Source organism: Cibotium barometz, chromosome 63 (assembly GCF_041138505.1).
Source record: "Cibotium barometz isolate CiBa-2024 chromosome 63, ASM4113850v1, whole genome shotgun sequence".
Lineage (NCBI taxonomy): Eukaryota > Viridiplantae > Streptophyta > Polypodiopsida > Cyatheales > Cibotiaceae > Cibotium > Cibotium barometz.
Window position 1 is genome coordinate 30250723 of NC_141108.1, and position 12476 is coordinate 30263198.

The window sequence follows — 12476 nt, forward strand, 5'->3', positions numbered from 1 at the left end:
CTTCGAGGAGCATATGGTCAGGCCCTTCAACGAATTTATCCGCCGCTACAACCAGGTTCCCGACCCAATAGTGATCGCAACCATCTTGTTCTTCAACCTCATTACCACTACTACAAAGGCACCCAAGGGCTTGCATTCGACATCAACAAAGGGCTTACACACTAAAGAAGCTCTTTGGATATTATGAGTGCATCATGTGGATGCCTTCTTGGTGGCTCCAAACCTTTGAAGACATGATGGAGACCAGTTTTTAGACAAGCTACCGCATCTTCCATCGAGCCCCTCCCGCTCCTACCTCCCGTTGGGATTTTGTCCGAACCTATTCCATCTATTATCAATAGATCCAACCAATTTTGAGGGGACGGACCTACTTTAGGGAGAGGGGGTATGTTAACCACTCCGGTTAACATGATCTTCGTGCAGTTACTATGCCCTTTTGTAGCTCATCTTTTTGTAACTGCGCAATGCACTAATTGTAAATGAGACATGGGATGACTGAGCTTACGACATGTGTAACGCCGGTCATGAGGATTTGATGTACATAGAGCTAGTAAAACTAGGAAGACTAGTTTTGGGCCCCCACTTGTAATTGGGCGGTCAGATATTGTAAATATGAGCTCATGTATATAAGACATTTTATGAAATATAAAAAGGGACAATCCCATTTGTCTCAATTTGAGTTTTGCCTTCTCTCTCTATATCTCATTTGAGCTTATGGTTACTTGCTTGCTTGTGTTGTTGCTTGCTTGCTTTGATTTTGTTAGTGTATGTGAGTAGGAATGGTAATGCTCCCCTCTCTCTCCTTCTCTACCTTCTCCTTGCTATCTACCATGTCTTATTTGCATACGTATGGCATGAGGTAGAGGTTGAACTCTTCATAGCTCCTTTTCTCTTGCTTTTTACCTAGCATTGGATCTCTCTTTAGGTGACACAAGGAGAGTGTGGAGTGAGCCCTAGCGGCTTCACATCAAAGAGTTAACCCTCATAGTGTTGGCTAGTGCCATTCACCGGATTCGACCCTTACATGCACCTTTCTCTTCTTCTTTCTCTTGTGTGTGTAAGGTAGTATGTTATTAATTAACATTTGCCTACATATGTACTAATCAAGTGAGGTAGAGCTGCCCAAAAGGTCAAAACAATGTTGTGTACCACCATGCTTCAAGCAAGCAAACCGAAGAGCCACCAACACTTCCAAAGGAGGCTCAAAAAGCACCTGAGTCCATGTGGCCATGTCGGAGTTTGCGGTTTACCCATGTTCTTGCTAGATTGGATACTAGATTAGATATCCTAAATTCTTCCATTTCTTTTACACTAAATTTGGGGAAGGCTGAAAATGCATTGATGTTACTCATGTGGCCAATGAGAGAGAGACGTAGAAGAAGACCGCCAAATCCTTCCTCACACCAATTCAATGGCTCTAGGAGACCTCAAGAAGGAGGGTGCACTATTTGGAGAAAATATTATAGATAGAGATAGTAGCATAGTATGATAACATCCAACGCCATGGTGGGACTCAAGAGTAACCAAAGGCTACAATTGGGCCAGCTACTGCTATAGAGCTTGATAGCATCTACTACAGGCTAATGCCCAAGGTAAGATCTCCAATCCTTGGATCTTGAGAATACTATGATGTGTAAATTTTACAAAAATGATATTATGATACACTTAATCATCTAAACTATAAAAAGCCATTATTTCTTGTCTATTCTATAGTAGTATAACATTAAATGTAATCATAATTGTGCATGTAACAAAATAAAAGGATTTTTTATATATGTCTCTCTAAAAGAAATCTTCTTTTTACACATGTTTATATGAGTCAAACCATGCTTTCATTTAAAAAAAAAATCATAGTTATTGATTGACCTACACATGTTAATATGAGTCAAATATGTCATGTGAGTCAAACCATACTAAAAAAAAGCATGGGAACGTACTAAAATTTTGGATATTGAGTAAAAGACAATATTACATATTTTTTGAAGACCGTGGAGGTGCTCCCTTACATGCAAAGAGTAGGCCTAGGATGGGGATGTAATTTTAAGCACGTACAACAAAGCGACTCACACATGTATGTTGTGGGATGAGCCAAGTGATCAAGTTTCTTTTACACTAAATTTGGGGAAGGCCCAAAATGCATTGATGTTATAGACGCAAATGAAGACTGCCAAATCCATCCTTGCACCAATTCAGTGGGACTAGTGGACTTCAAGGAGGAGGGTGTACTACGGGAGAAAATACTAAAGAAAGATATAGTAGCATAGACGCGGGCTTGCACGATAACACCCAACACCATGGCCAGACTCAAGAGCAACCAAAGTCTACAATTGGGCCAACTACTTCTATAGAGAGCTTGATAACGTCTGCGAGCTAATGCTGCCCAAGGCAAGATCCTTGGATCTTGAGAATACTATCATGTGTAAATTTTACAAAATGATATTATAATCAACTGAATTAAATATTACAAAATGATATTATAATCAACTAAATTAAATATTACAAAATGATATTATAATACATTTAATCAATTGAATTATATAAAGCCATTAATACTATGTCTATTCTATCGTAGCATAACATTTAATGTAATCATAATTATGCATGTAACAAAATAATTTTTTTGTCTCTCTATCTCTTAAAGGAAATCTTCTTTTTACACATGTTTATTTGAGTCAAACCATGCTTTCAATTTTTTTAAATCATAGTTAATTGAATGACCTACACATGTTTATATGAGTCAAATATGTTCACATAAGTCAAACCATACTTTCAAAAAAAAGAAAACCCATAGTTATTGATTGACCTAGCTTTGTAAAAGGAAGGGCATGGGAACTTACAAGGTATTGAGTAAAAGACAATATTGTTTATTTCAAAAAATGTCTCTCTCTCCACTTGAGTGAAATATGAATTATTTATGTATCTTTAATTACCAATTATTATATTATTAAAATGTCATTGTAGCATCTCTCTCTCTCTCTCTCTCTCTCCCCCTTGTCTTTCTCTCTCTCTCTCTCTCTTTCCTATGTTTCGCATCAAGCTACACACAGGATGAAGCTCAAACAGCTCGAGGCAAGCATGTCTCAACTTATTCAATTCCAAAACCCCAAGGTACAGACTGAATATCTGCACCCCAAGAGGTCACATACGTTGAGGTATTCCACAGGGCACCACAAGATACACTATCTAAAACTCAACAACTGAAACTGCACAGTATGTATAGTACTACTATTTTACTGACATTACAAGAGCTCCACGATTGTGCACTTCTGTGTAAGAAGCCTCAATTGCTGAAGCGGAGGCAATATGCTAGAAGGATGCTAGGTTAGAGTAGCAACAAGTTCTCTAATGGTCACTAGAACATAAGTTTTGCTTTGCTTTGTCATTTAGTCTTTCTTCACGAGATGAGAAAACCTACAGATAGCCTTCTAAGGGTTAGAGAGACAATTGGACAGTAACATAGCCTCCTTTGCTCTTTCTACCAGGCTATAGAAAATTGCAGGAAGAGGACAGGGGACCATTCTAGCTCTCAGCCACACCATGATAGTATATGGCTGCATCCCTTGGAGATATTTTTGCCATCTGACTGATGGAGACAAGATGCTTGAGAGATGACATCAAACATATAGGCTATTGTAGCCATGGTCATATAGAGGTATTAAGATGCACCACCGCCCGATTATGACCTAGAGACTATTATTATAGAGGCTAAGCAGAAGATGCTGAATGGGTATTTATGGGGCTTCTCTCACAAAGCCATTTGGGTTTGTATCATGCCACCCTTATATCTAGCTTTTTAGTCAACAGCTTTCAACATCTATCATGCGGTAGTCAATTAGTTGTTTTACAAATTTTAAAAATAGGGTTTTATGTCAATGTGTATGATAGATACACTCTTGATGTATTACCTTGGTTGCATGGACCCTTGTGGTCTTTTAAAAGGCTTTAATTTTCTTTTCTTCTTCTAAATCACCTCAGTGAGATATCTTTGTTTTGTTTCTATTTTATTTTTTGTTCCATGATGAGATATGCCATTACATTATTGTATCACTTTGGTCTCATAGGCCCATTGGGTCTTTAGTATATGCTTAATCTCTCTCTCTCTCTCTCTCTCTCTCTCTCTCTCGATCTTCGTACGAGCTGCACATGGTAATCCTGTTAGAAGTCATCTCCTGTCTAGATTTATACACCAGGGCCTTTGTTGTGGGTGTGCCCGCCCTTATGAGGTGTTTTCCCATTTTTCCCCACTCTTCGTATTTTTCTCCTATTTTTTCCCATTTTTCTGAGGCTTGGGAGGGCTGCCAGGTGATGCCAGGAGCACCCTATTGCTGGCCGACTGGATCTACATCAGTCGTGGGCTTCAGGGCTGCTGGCCGACTGGATTTGATCAGTCGTGGGCACCTGTTTTGCTGGCCGACTGCATTTATGCAGTTGTTGTGGGTCTTTTCATCAGTCGTGGGCATTCCTTCAGCTGGCCGACTGCCCTCTATGGGAGGTATATATAGGACCCCTGCCCCCATACCTCATTTGTATCATTTCTCGGGATCTTCTTGTGTAGATAGAGCAGAGTTACACGCCTACATCTCTCTCTCTCTTGTGCTGTTTTTTTGCCTGCGTTTTTGCTCTTATGTTCCCAGATTTGGTCATCATCTCCGCTGCGTATTCTGACATGGTATCAGAGCCTAGGCTCTAGATAGGTCTTGGGATTTGTGTGAGCAAGAGGGGGACTGTTTTGTGGCTGATTGGTGGACTGTTTTGGGCTGATCGGGAAGAGGAGAAGCAAGAGGAAGGCGGGCTGATTTGCTGGACAGCCACTTGCAGGTTTTAGTTCTTCTTTGTTCCCACCCACCCACCCTTTTCAGAGTACACCCCCGCTATGGCAGATCTGTTTGAGATGGCCGAGAGACATGTGAAGATCCCGACACTCCCCACGTTCCCGGTGGACCGTCAGTTGGATGGGAGTAACTACGGCATATGGAAGGTGATGATGGAATCCGTTCTGGAGTCTTACGACCTCGCCGATTTCGTCGTTGTTGGTGTTCCACGGCCGGAAGTAGAGGAAGGGGAGTTACCGTCAATCCGAAAGGACCGGGAGGCCCAGACACAGATGTGGGATCGCGTCAACGCCAGGGTCCGTTCGTTTATTTTCCTCAACTGCACACCACAAGTAATTAATCATGTAAAGCACATGACGCTGGCCAGAGGTATATGGCAGCATTTGGCCTCACTTTACAACAGGGTATCGCCCATGAAGAGGATTTCCTTGGAAGTACAGATGCGGGTTATGAGCCCTGCAAAGTCGTCGACGATGCGGGAGCATATTAACAAGCTGCAGGCTCTTCAGCAGGAAGTTCTTCAGGCTGGGAAGGAGATATCGTCAGAGGACATGGCCATCACGTTGTTGTCACATTTGCCCTCTTCGTACTCAGCATTTTACTCGTCGTTGATTACCAGTGGCAGGCTCAGCACCATCACGTGGGAGGAGCTTGTGCCCATGGTTCTGGACCAGGAGGAACGATTCACGAACCCTCCTCAGGGTGGAGGTTCGGAGGCCTTTACTGGCCAACGGTCGAAAGGCCGTAACTCGGGCAAAGGGAAGGCTTCATCGGAGAAGTCTTCTGAGAAGAAGTCCGATGCTGACCGCGAGAAACTGAAGGCAGAGAGGACTTGTAATGATTGTGGCGAGAAAGGCCACTACTGGAGGCAGTGTCCCAAGCGGAAGACCGAGAAGGGTGAAGACTCCTTAGCAATCATGAAGACTCCGGCTTTTGTGCACCTGGAGGTGATGGACACCGATGTTTCATTTTCTTCAGGCAGGGAGGAGATTGGAGGACTCTCCGCAACGGATACTCGGGAGTGGATTCTCGATAGTGGTGCTTCCAGGCACATGACTCCTTCCCGTTCCGATTTACAGGATCTCTGCAGGCTTTCTGGTCATATTCTTACTGGGGATACGTCCACTATCCCAGTTCACAGTGAGGGCAGGATGGAGATAGTTCCCGATGGCAGAGGGGGGAAGCATTCCTCCCAGGTGTTGTATGTTCCGGCACTTGGTTTTCATCTGTTGTCAGTGCATCAGGTTTGCAAGACTGGCGTACGGGTGGAGTTTGATGAGCATTTTGTTGCTCTCCGGGACAAAGCAACAGGCCAAGTGGTTTGGGAAGGTGGAGTGGAGAATGGAGTCTACAGGCTTTCATCACTCTCTCTCCCAGGGCCTCAGGATTGTGATGAGTGGCAGTCTGGTAATGGCTACTCAAGTGTGGATACGTTGCAGGAGCGGGCTTTCCGAGACCAGGTGGTGGATAGCTTGCCAGTAGATGGCAGCAGTTGGCAGGAACTTTCCAGTACTGAGGTTGGTAGTTCTTGTGTTCGTGAGTCAGAGGAAGTTGAACAGGTCACTTATGCTCTGATGTCTCGTCGTGTTCGGGACATAGAACTTCCAGTAGTTGAGGATGTTCTTTCCACGGGGACCTTTCGGAAAGCCAGGCAGGTGACAGGTGCTTACTTGCAGAAGGAGGTGGTTTCTCCAGGCTTTGTGGTTCCGGATTCAGAGGGGGTGGTTGACAGGTTTCATCAGGTTTCCAGGACTTGTTTGTGCACCGTAACAGGTGTTGATCCTTGTGAGCAGTATGATGTCTCTGAGACTCATAAGCTGTATGGTTCATTGATCTGGTTGATGGACACCAGATTGGACGGGAGCTTCCTGATGAGGCGGTTGAGCTCATGGTTGCAGATGACTCCTTGGGAGGCAGGATTGCGTTTCCTGTGGTTTCTGCGGCATGCGAAGGATCATGGACTCTTGTACACAGGAGGGGGATTGTTGGATGGAGTCCGACTCCGTGGTTGGAGTGACTCAGTTTGGGGAGGAGATTCGGACACGAGGGGATCTACTTATGGCCCAGGAGCAGTTTTACGGAGCAGGAGGAGGTTGCATGGCAGGTTTGGGCTTCCACTGGAGGAACCCATGGTCATCCAGAGGCACTTTGTTCGTGAACAGATCGTTGCTGATGACATCTTGCTAGAGTTTTGTTCGACGGAGGACAGTACGGTGGACCTCTTCACGAAGTCGCTCTCTCAGGATTTGCTCAGGCGGCACCCCAGCTCCCAGTGGTTGGTCATACAGCCAGGAGCTGAGAGGGGGTGTTAGAAGTCATCTCCTGTCTAGATTTATACACCAGGGCCTTTGTTGTGGGTGTGCCCACCCTTATGAGGTGTTTTCCCATTTTTCCCCACTCATCGTATTTTTCCCCTATTTTTTCCCATTTTTCTGAGGCTTGGGAGGGCTGCCAGGTGATGCCAGGAGCACCCTATTGCTGGCCGACTGGATCTACATCAGTCGTGGGCTTCAGGGCTGCTGGCCGACTGGATTTGATCAGTTGTGGGCACCTGTTTTGCTGGCTGATTGCATTTATGCAGTCGTGGGTCTTTTCATCAGTCGTGGGCATTCCTTCAGCTGGCCGACTGCCCTCTATGGGAGGTATATATAGGACCCCAGCCCCCATACCTCATTTGTATCATTTCTCGGGATCTTCTTGTGTATATAGAGCAGAGTTACACGCCTACATCTCTCTCTCTCTTGTGCTGTTTTTCTGCCTGCGTTTTTGCTCTTATGTTCCCAGATTTGGTCATCATCTACGCTGCGTATTCTGACAAATCCCCACCAAAGCTTTCTATGAAACTCCAGTTTTATATACAACATTTCTTGAGAGTTTCAAAGGATGGATTCATTGAGAGCCTTGGGTATATCTACAAACACGTTGCATGCTATGGATATGGAGGATGTGTACGACTGTGGAGGTGGGGACCGGAGCGTTGCATTTTTAGATACCCGCCTACTATGAGATCCATGTATGTCACAAGCGGAATCTCTGGGAGTCTTCTTTCATTCCTAAACACCTTGCAGGAACATGCTTGATGCAAAATGCAAGTAGAAGATAGAGAGAAGAGAGAGAGATAGCTGAGTTTCAGTATATTCATATAGTACAAAGTACAATTCTTGCTAGCCATAGGTTGCCTTGAAAAGGTGGTCTTGGACTCTAAAAAGCCCTAATCTAAGACTCCGTCCATAAGGGACTGAATGATTTAACAATGAACTTGGCATAGCCTTTTATAGGCTCTTCTTATGCAAGGAACCTGGCCGACCTGTTGTCGGCCAGCAGTTTAATCCACCTGACCTGTAATCTATGTTGGCCACCAGCAACAATAGTTGCAGCCGACAGTCCTCTGTTCTTTTCCGGGGTTCTCCTTTACACAACTAAGCCAGGCTCATGCCCTAAACTTCTGTCTTTTCTTGCTGTCTATGAGAGATTAACTGGAATGAGCATGCACATGACATCCCCCTCTGCTAAACTTGATGACGGGTTTCCAACCTCTGACCTTGGATGACTGTCGTCATCCCTTTGTCTCCTCATGGACTTCCAAACCTGTCATCCTTCCCTTCCTGGCATCCTTTTCACTGAAAGCCCTACTCGATCTCCAATTCCACTCCCAATATGATGAAGATCTATGTATCTATTCTACCTTGTCCCCTTTCCTTCTTGCCATATACCTGAATACTTTTCTGTGGTCTTTTTTTATGAGTATTGAGTCTAGCACTCTCACCTCACCCCTTCGAGGATCATCCTCCCTTTGAACCGTTGCTTGGAAGCCTTTCTTGGTATGCCCCAGGTAGCATCCGACTCACAGGATTGCCATTCTCCGAGGGTCTCGTGGAACACCACCAACCAACCTCTTGGGAACTTCTTCCATGTCTTGTGTTACTCTCCTTGGACTGCGCACCTTCATATGGGACACCATCAGTGTTTAGCCTTGTTGAGCCTGACGCTGAAACAATGTTGCCTGGTCACCACACGACCAAAAGATCAAGACACGGGCAATGGTTTCATCCACAAGCGATGCAGTAAGGGTGGGTGGTAAGGCTTGGGCCATGGGCAGCAATAGTATCTCAGAAGGGTGGGTGTGACATGGGCAGCAACATTATCTTAGAACCAACCTGAAGCTCTGATACCAATGTCACATGCGGAAGCTTTGGGAGTCTTCTTTCAGCCCTAAACACCTTGTAGGAACATGCTTGATGCAAAACACAAGTAGAAAATGGAGAGAAGAGAGAGAGATAGTTGAGTTTCTGTGAGTTTCAGTATATTCATATATACAAAAAAGGAACTACAATTCTTGCTAGCCATAGGCTGCCTTGAAAAGGTGGTCTTGGACTCCAAAAAGCCCTAATCTAAGACTCAGTCCATAAGGGACTGAATGATTCAACAATGAACTTGGCATAGCCTTTTATAGGCTCTTCTTTTTCAAGTAACCTGGTCGGCCAACAGATTAATCCACCCGACTTGTAATCTATGTCGGCCAGCAACAATAACTGCAGCCGACAGTCCTTGGTTCTTTTTGGGGTTCTCTTGCACACAATTGAGCCAGGCTCATGCCCTAAACTTATGTCTTTTCTTGTTGCCTATCAAAGATTAGCTCATGGAATGAGCATGTACATGTCTTGCACACGACAATGTAAGATTTTTTGAGATGGATTCGGCCCTGTCTCTCGAGTTATGCATTATGAGGATCAAAGATGCTTGGGGATGTTCTTACTAGAGCTTTGCTGCCACCGAGAGAACGTTGAGACATCATCCATCCAAGGAACTGAAGCCAGTGAGATGCCTGTTAGACCTCCATCATAGTCTTTTTTGGATTACATCCACCGATTACAGAGGTTGCCACCTAGGCTCAACAAGACATGAGCACGAGATCCTGTGGCCCTGCCCACTTGGGGTGTTATGAGAGAGAGAAAGAAAGTTGTATTAACGTCTTCAAAAGGCCAAAATGCTCTCTCTAGAAGTAGGCACCTCCTTCATGATGCCTTTTTGGTTGTATTTTTTGCACTTTCTCCTTTCCAACTCCATATCCAAGCTTGCTAGTGTGTTTTCCAAGCTTCCAAGAGTGTTTCTAGGTGGTGTTCACTCTCCCACACACTTGCGATGATTGAAATTCAGCAAAACAGCTATTATTTTTACTGTAATTTTTAGTCTTTTTGTTGAAAATCCTAATCAACCTTGCTCTCTCAAGTTGAACCATAGGGAAAGCTTTCCCAGGTTTCCCTTCATCCTCTTGAAGACTTTTGTCGTGAAGGATCGCTTTAGACACTCCAAACGCTTCCATCGCGAAGACTTCCGCTATCATTGACTCTACTTGCAATTGGTAAGCTTTGATGCTTAAATATGGAAGCAAGTAGCAGGAGCGAGGAGCAGGACTCCATGTTCACATACCCTATGTAGTGTTCTCTTGTCCTACGTGCTCTCTCGAGATTGTTGTTACCATGTGTTGGTGGAACAATAGAGAGCAGATGGTAGGGAACATGGGCACTTGAGAGGATAGTGTGAGTTGTAAGTCTACACCGACAATACATTGTTTGCAATATTGTATTCATATGCATTGGTATGGAAATCTGGTCAGAAATGCCCATGACACTATGTACTTAATTCTCCCAAGATTAATATACTTTATGTCACATGCACTTTGCAGTGTAGTGCATGGTGACAAGTTGGCTCATCACCATCAGTGCAACATTGTACAATATTAGTACCTTTTAGGATGATATTTGTCATACGCCGTGACCCCATTGTAATCCTTAGTCCAATATAAGTCAGGCACGAGCTATGTAGGTCATTCCCAGCCTTAGATAGTTAGTCAGTCAATCCAAGTTCCTTAACCCACTCGAAGAGGTGCATTCATGCATGGAGAGTCAGTAGAAACCTTAGGATTTGCATTAGAAAGCACTCTGCATATTGCATATCATTCATCCATTGGATCTAGACCATTGCAGAACCCCTCAGATATCATCTAGTATTTATTAGAATATTTATTAGGATTTATCTAGTATTTTTTCCACAATTTTCAGCATTTAAACTCCATTTATCAGTCGTGTAGCATTTTATGTGGAGTCGGCCAGCATTTAATGCCAACCGACCAGCCCTCAGTGTAGTGTAAATAGGCATGCTTTGCTCATTCATTCAAATCATCTCATATCTCAGCAATCAGCCTCAAGCGCTTCAGTGTTTCAGTCTTCAGCCCATAGTTCACTTTAGCAACCTACGTTTTGGAGAAGTGTTTCATCCTACAGCCATAGGGGCATCAACGCATGTGCATCAAGCCCTCCATCAGCAAAACGCAACAGTTTTCAGCATTCAGCCATCAGTAAACCTTGCGTTTTCTGCATACATACAGTTTTCAGCATTCATATCTTCATCGTTTTGCTACAGCCAATTGGTGAAGGTAAAACTCAGCATACATATTCATTTACAGCATTCGTGCATCGCCTAGAACAGTCCCAAACAGCCCCTATCTCAACCTCAGATTTGCAGCCTTCCTTCATTCCATTCGAAAGAGTGCATAGGCTCAAGATTGGACATCATTGGTGTTTCTACAGCCGTGTCTAGTTCAGCCCGACTCTTGGTCCTTAGGGATCTTGCGTTTGGCTTATCTCGTCAGTCCACCGTCAGTCTCTTCGAAGATAATAAAGCAAATACTATTCCGGTAATGGGATAGGGGGCCCTTGGGTAATTCGGGACCCCATACGGTGTACAGTTTCCATCTCTCTCTCAAATCTCTTAAAGTTTGAAGTCTTAAAGTGGATTGCTAAACTCGCGAAACTCAGGATACAGAAGACGGTGTGAGCATTTGTGTGACAGGATCCTCAATTACGAATACTTCCGTTGCATGTTACATTGGTATCAGATTCAGCTTGTCCACACACACCGTATCCTAGCGTGAGGGCATCCTTGGATGGTCAGATTGCGTTTTGGCGCACGACCATCGACTTCAGCATCATGTCTACAGAGGAGAGTACCTATCAGTCGGAAGAAGTCTCCCCCCAAGGAGACCTTGCTCTTCCGACTACAACAAACACCATAGCTCTACTCAGAGCTCAGAATCAGCTTCTCATGGAGCGTCTCCAACTCTTGGAGGCAATAGCAGCACGTTCTCCTTCGCCTCCAGCAACCCCCGATTACATCTCCCTCTTCTTTCAGGTGGAACAACAAAGAAGAGAAGACGAGGCCAGACGGAGAGAAGAAAAAGTAGAAGCAGAAGCAAGAAAACAACAAGAAAAAGTAGATAGACAGGAGATTGAGGAAGCCCATTGCAAGATCGAAGAAGACCGGCGACAAGCTGAACTCGCCGCTCGGGAGCACGAGAGCTTGATCGAGAACGTATGTTACTCGAGCACCAACGGGAAAAGGAGGCCATGTATCTTAGATACCAGCATCTCTCTTCAGCTTCCCTAGCCTCAGGTGCCACCGGCCAGCAGTCCGCAACAGCATCAACTTGAAGTCAACTAATTTAGCAGTTAATCAGTTTATTCATCAATTTACTGCCCATTTTCCATTAGCTAGGATCACAAATCCTCAAGATAGTGTCCACGTAGCGGCTCCCCACCTCACCTCACAGGTGAGGCAGTCACTTGGTGGCAGCATTGGTCTAAA

General features: G+C 44.5%; 1 protein-coding gene across 3 annotated transcripts in view; it reads left to right on the top strand.

Annotated features, from left to right (window-relative positions):
* The first annotated feature begins 2968 nt into the window (after window positions 1-2968).
* Window positions 2969-12476, top strand: part of LOC147603934 (S-adenosyl-L-methionine-dependent methyltransferases superfamily protein) — a 141912-nt gene continuing 132404 nt past the window's right edge. For 2 of the 3 annotated variants that reach the window (XM_086796206.1, XM_086796208.1), the window contains exon 1: window positions 2969-3108. In XM_086796206.1, the coding sequence (XP_086652332.1) occupies window positions 3049-3108 (60 nt within the window). In that variant the 5' untranslated portion in view covers window positions 2969-3048. The remainder of the gene's footprint in view (window positions 3109-12476) is intronic. The other variant, XM_086796207.1, reaches the window with a different exon arrangement.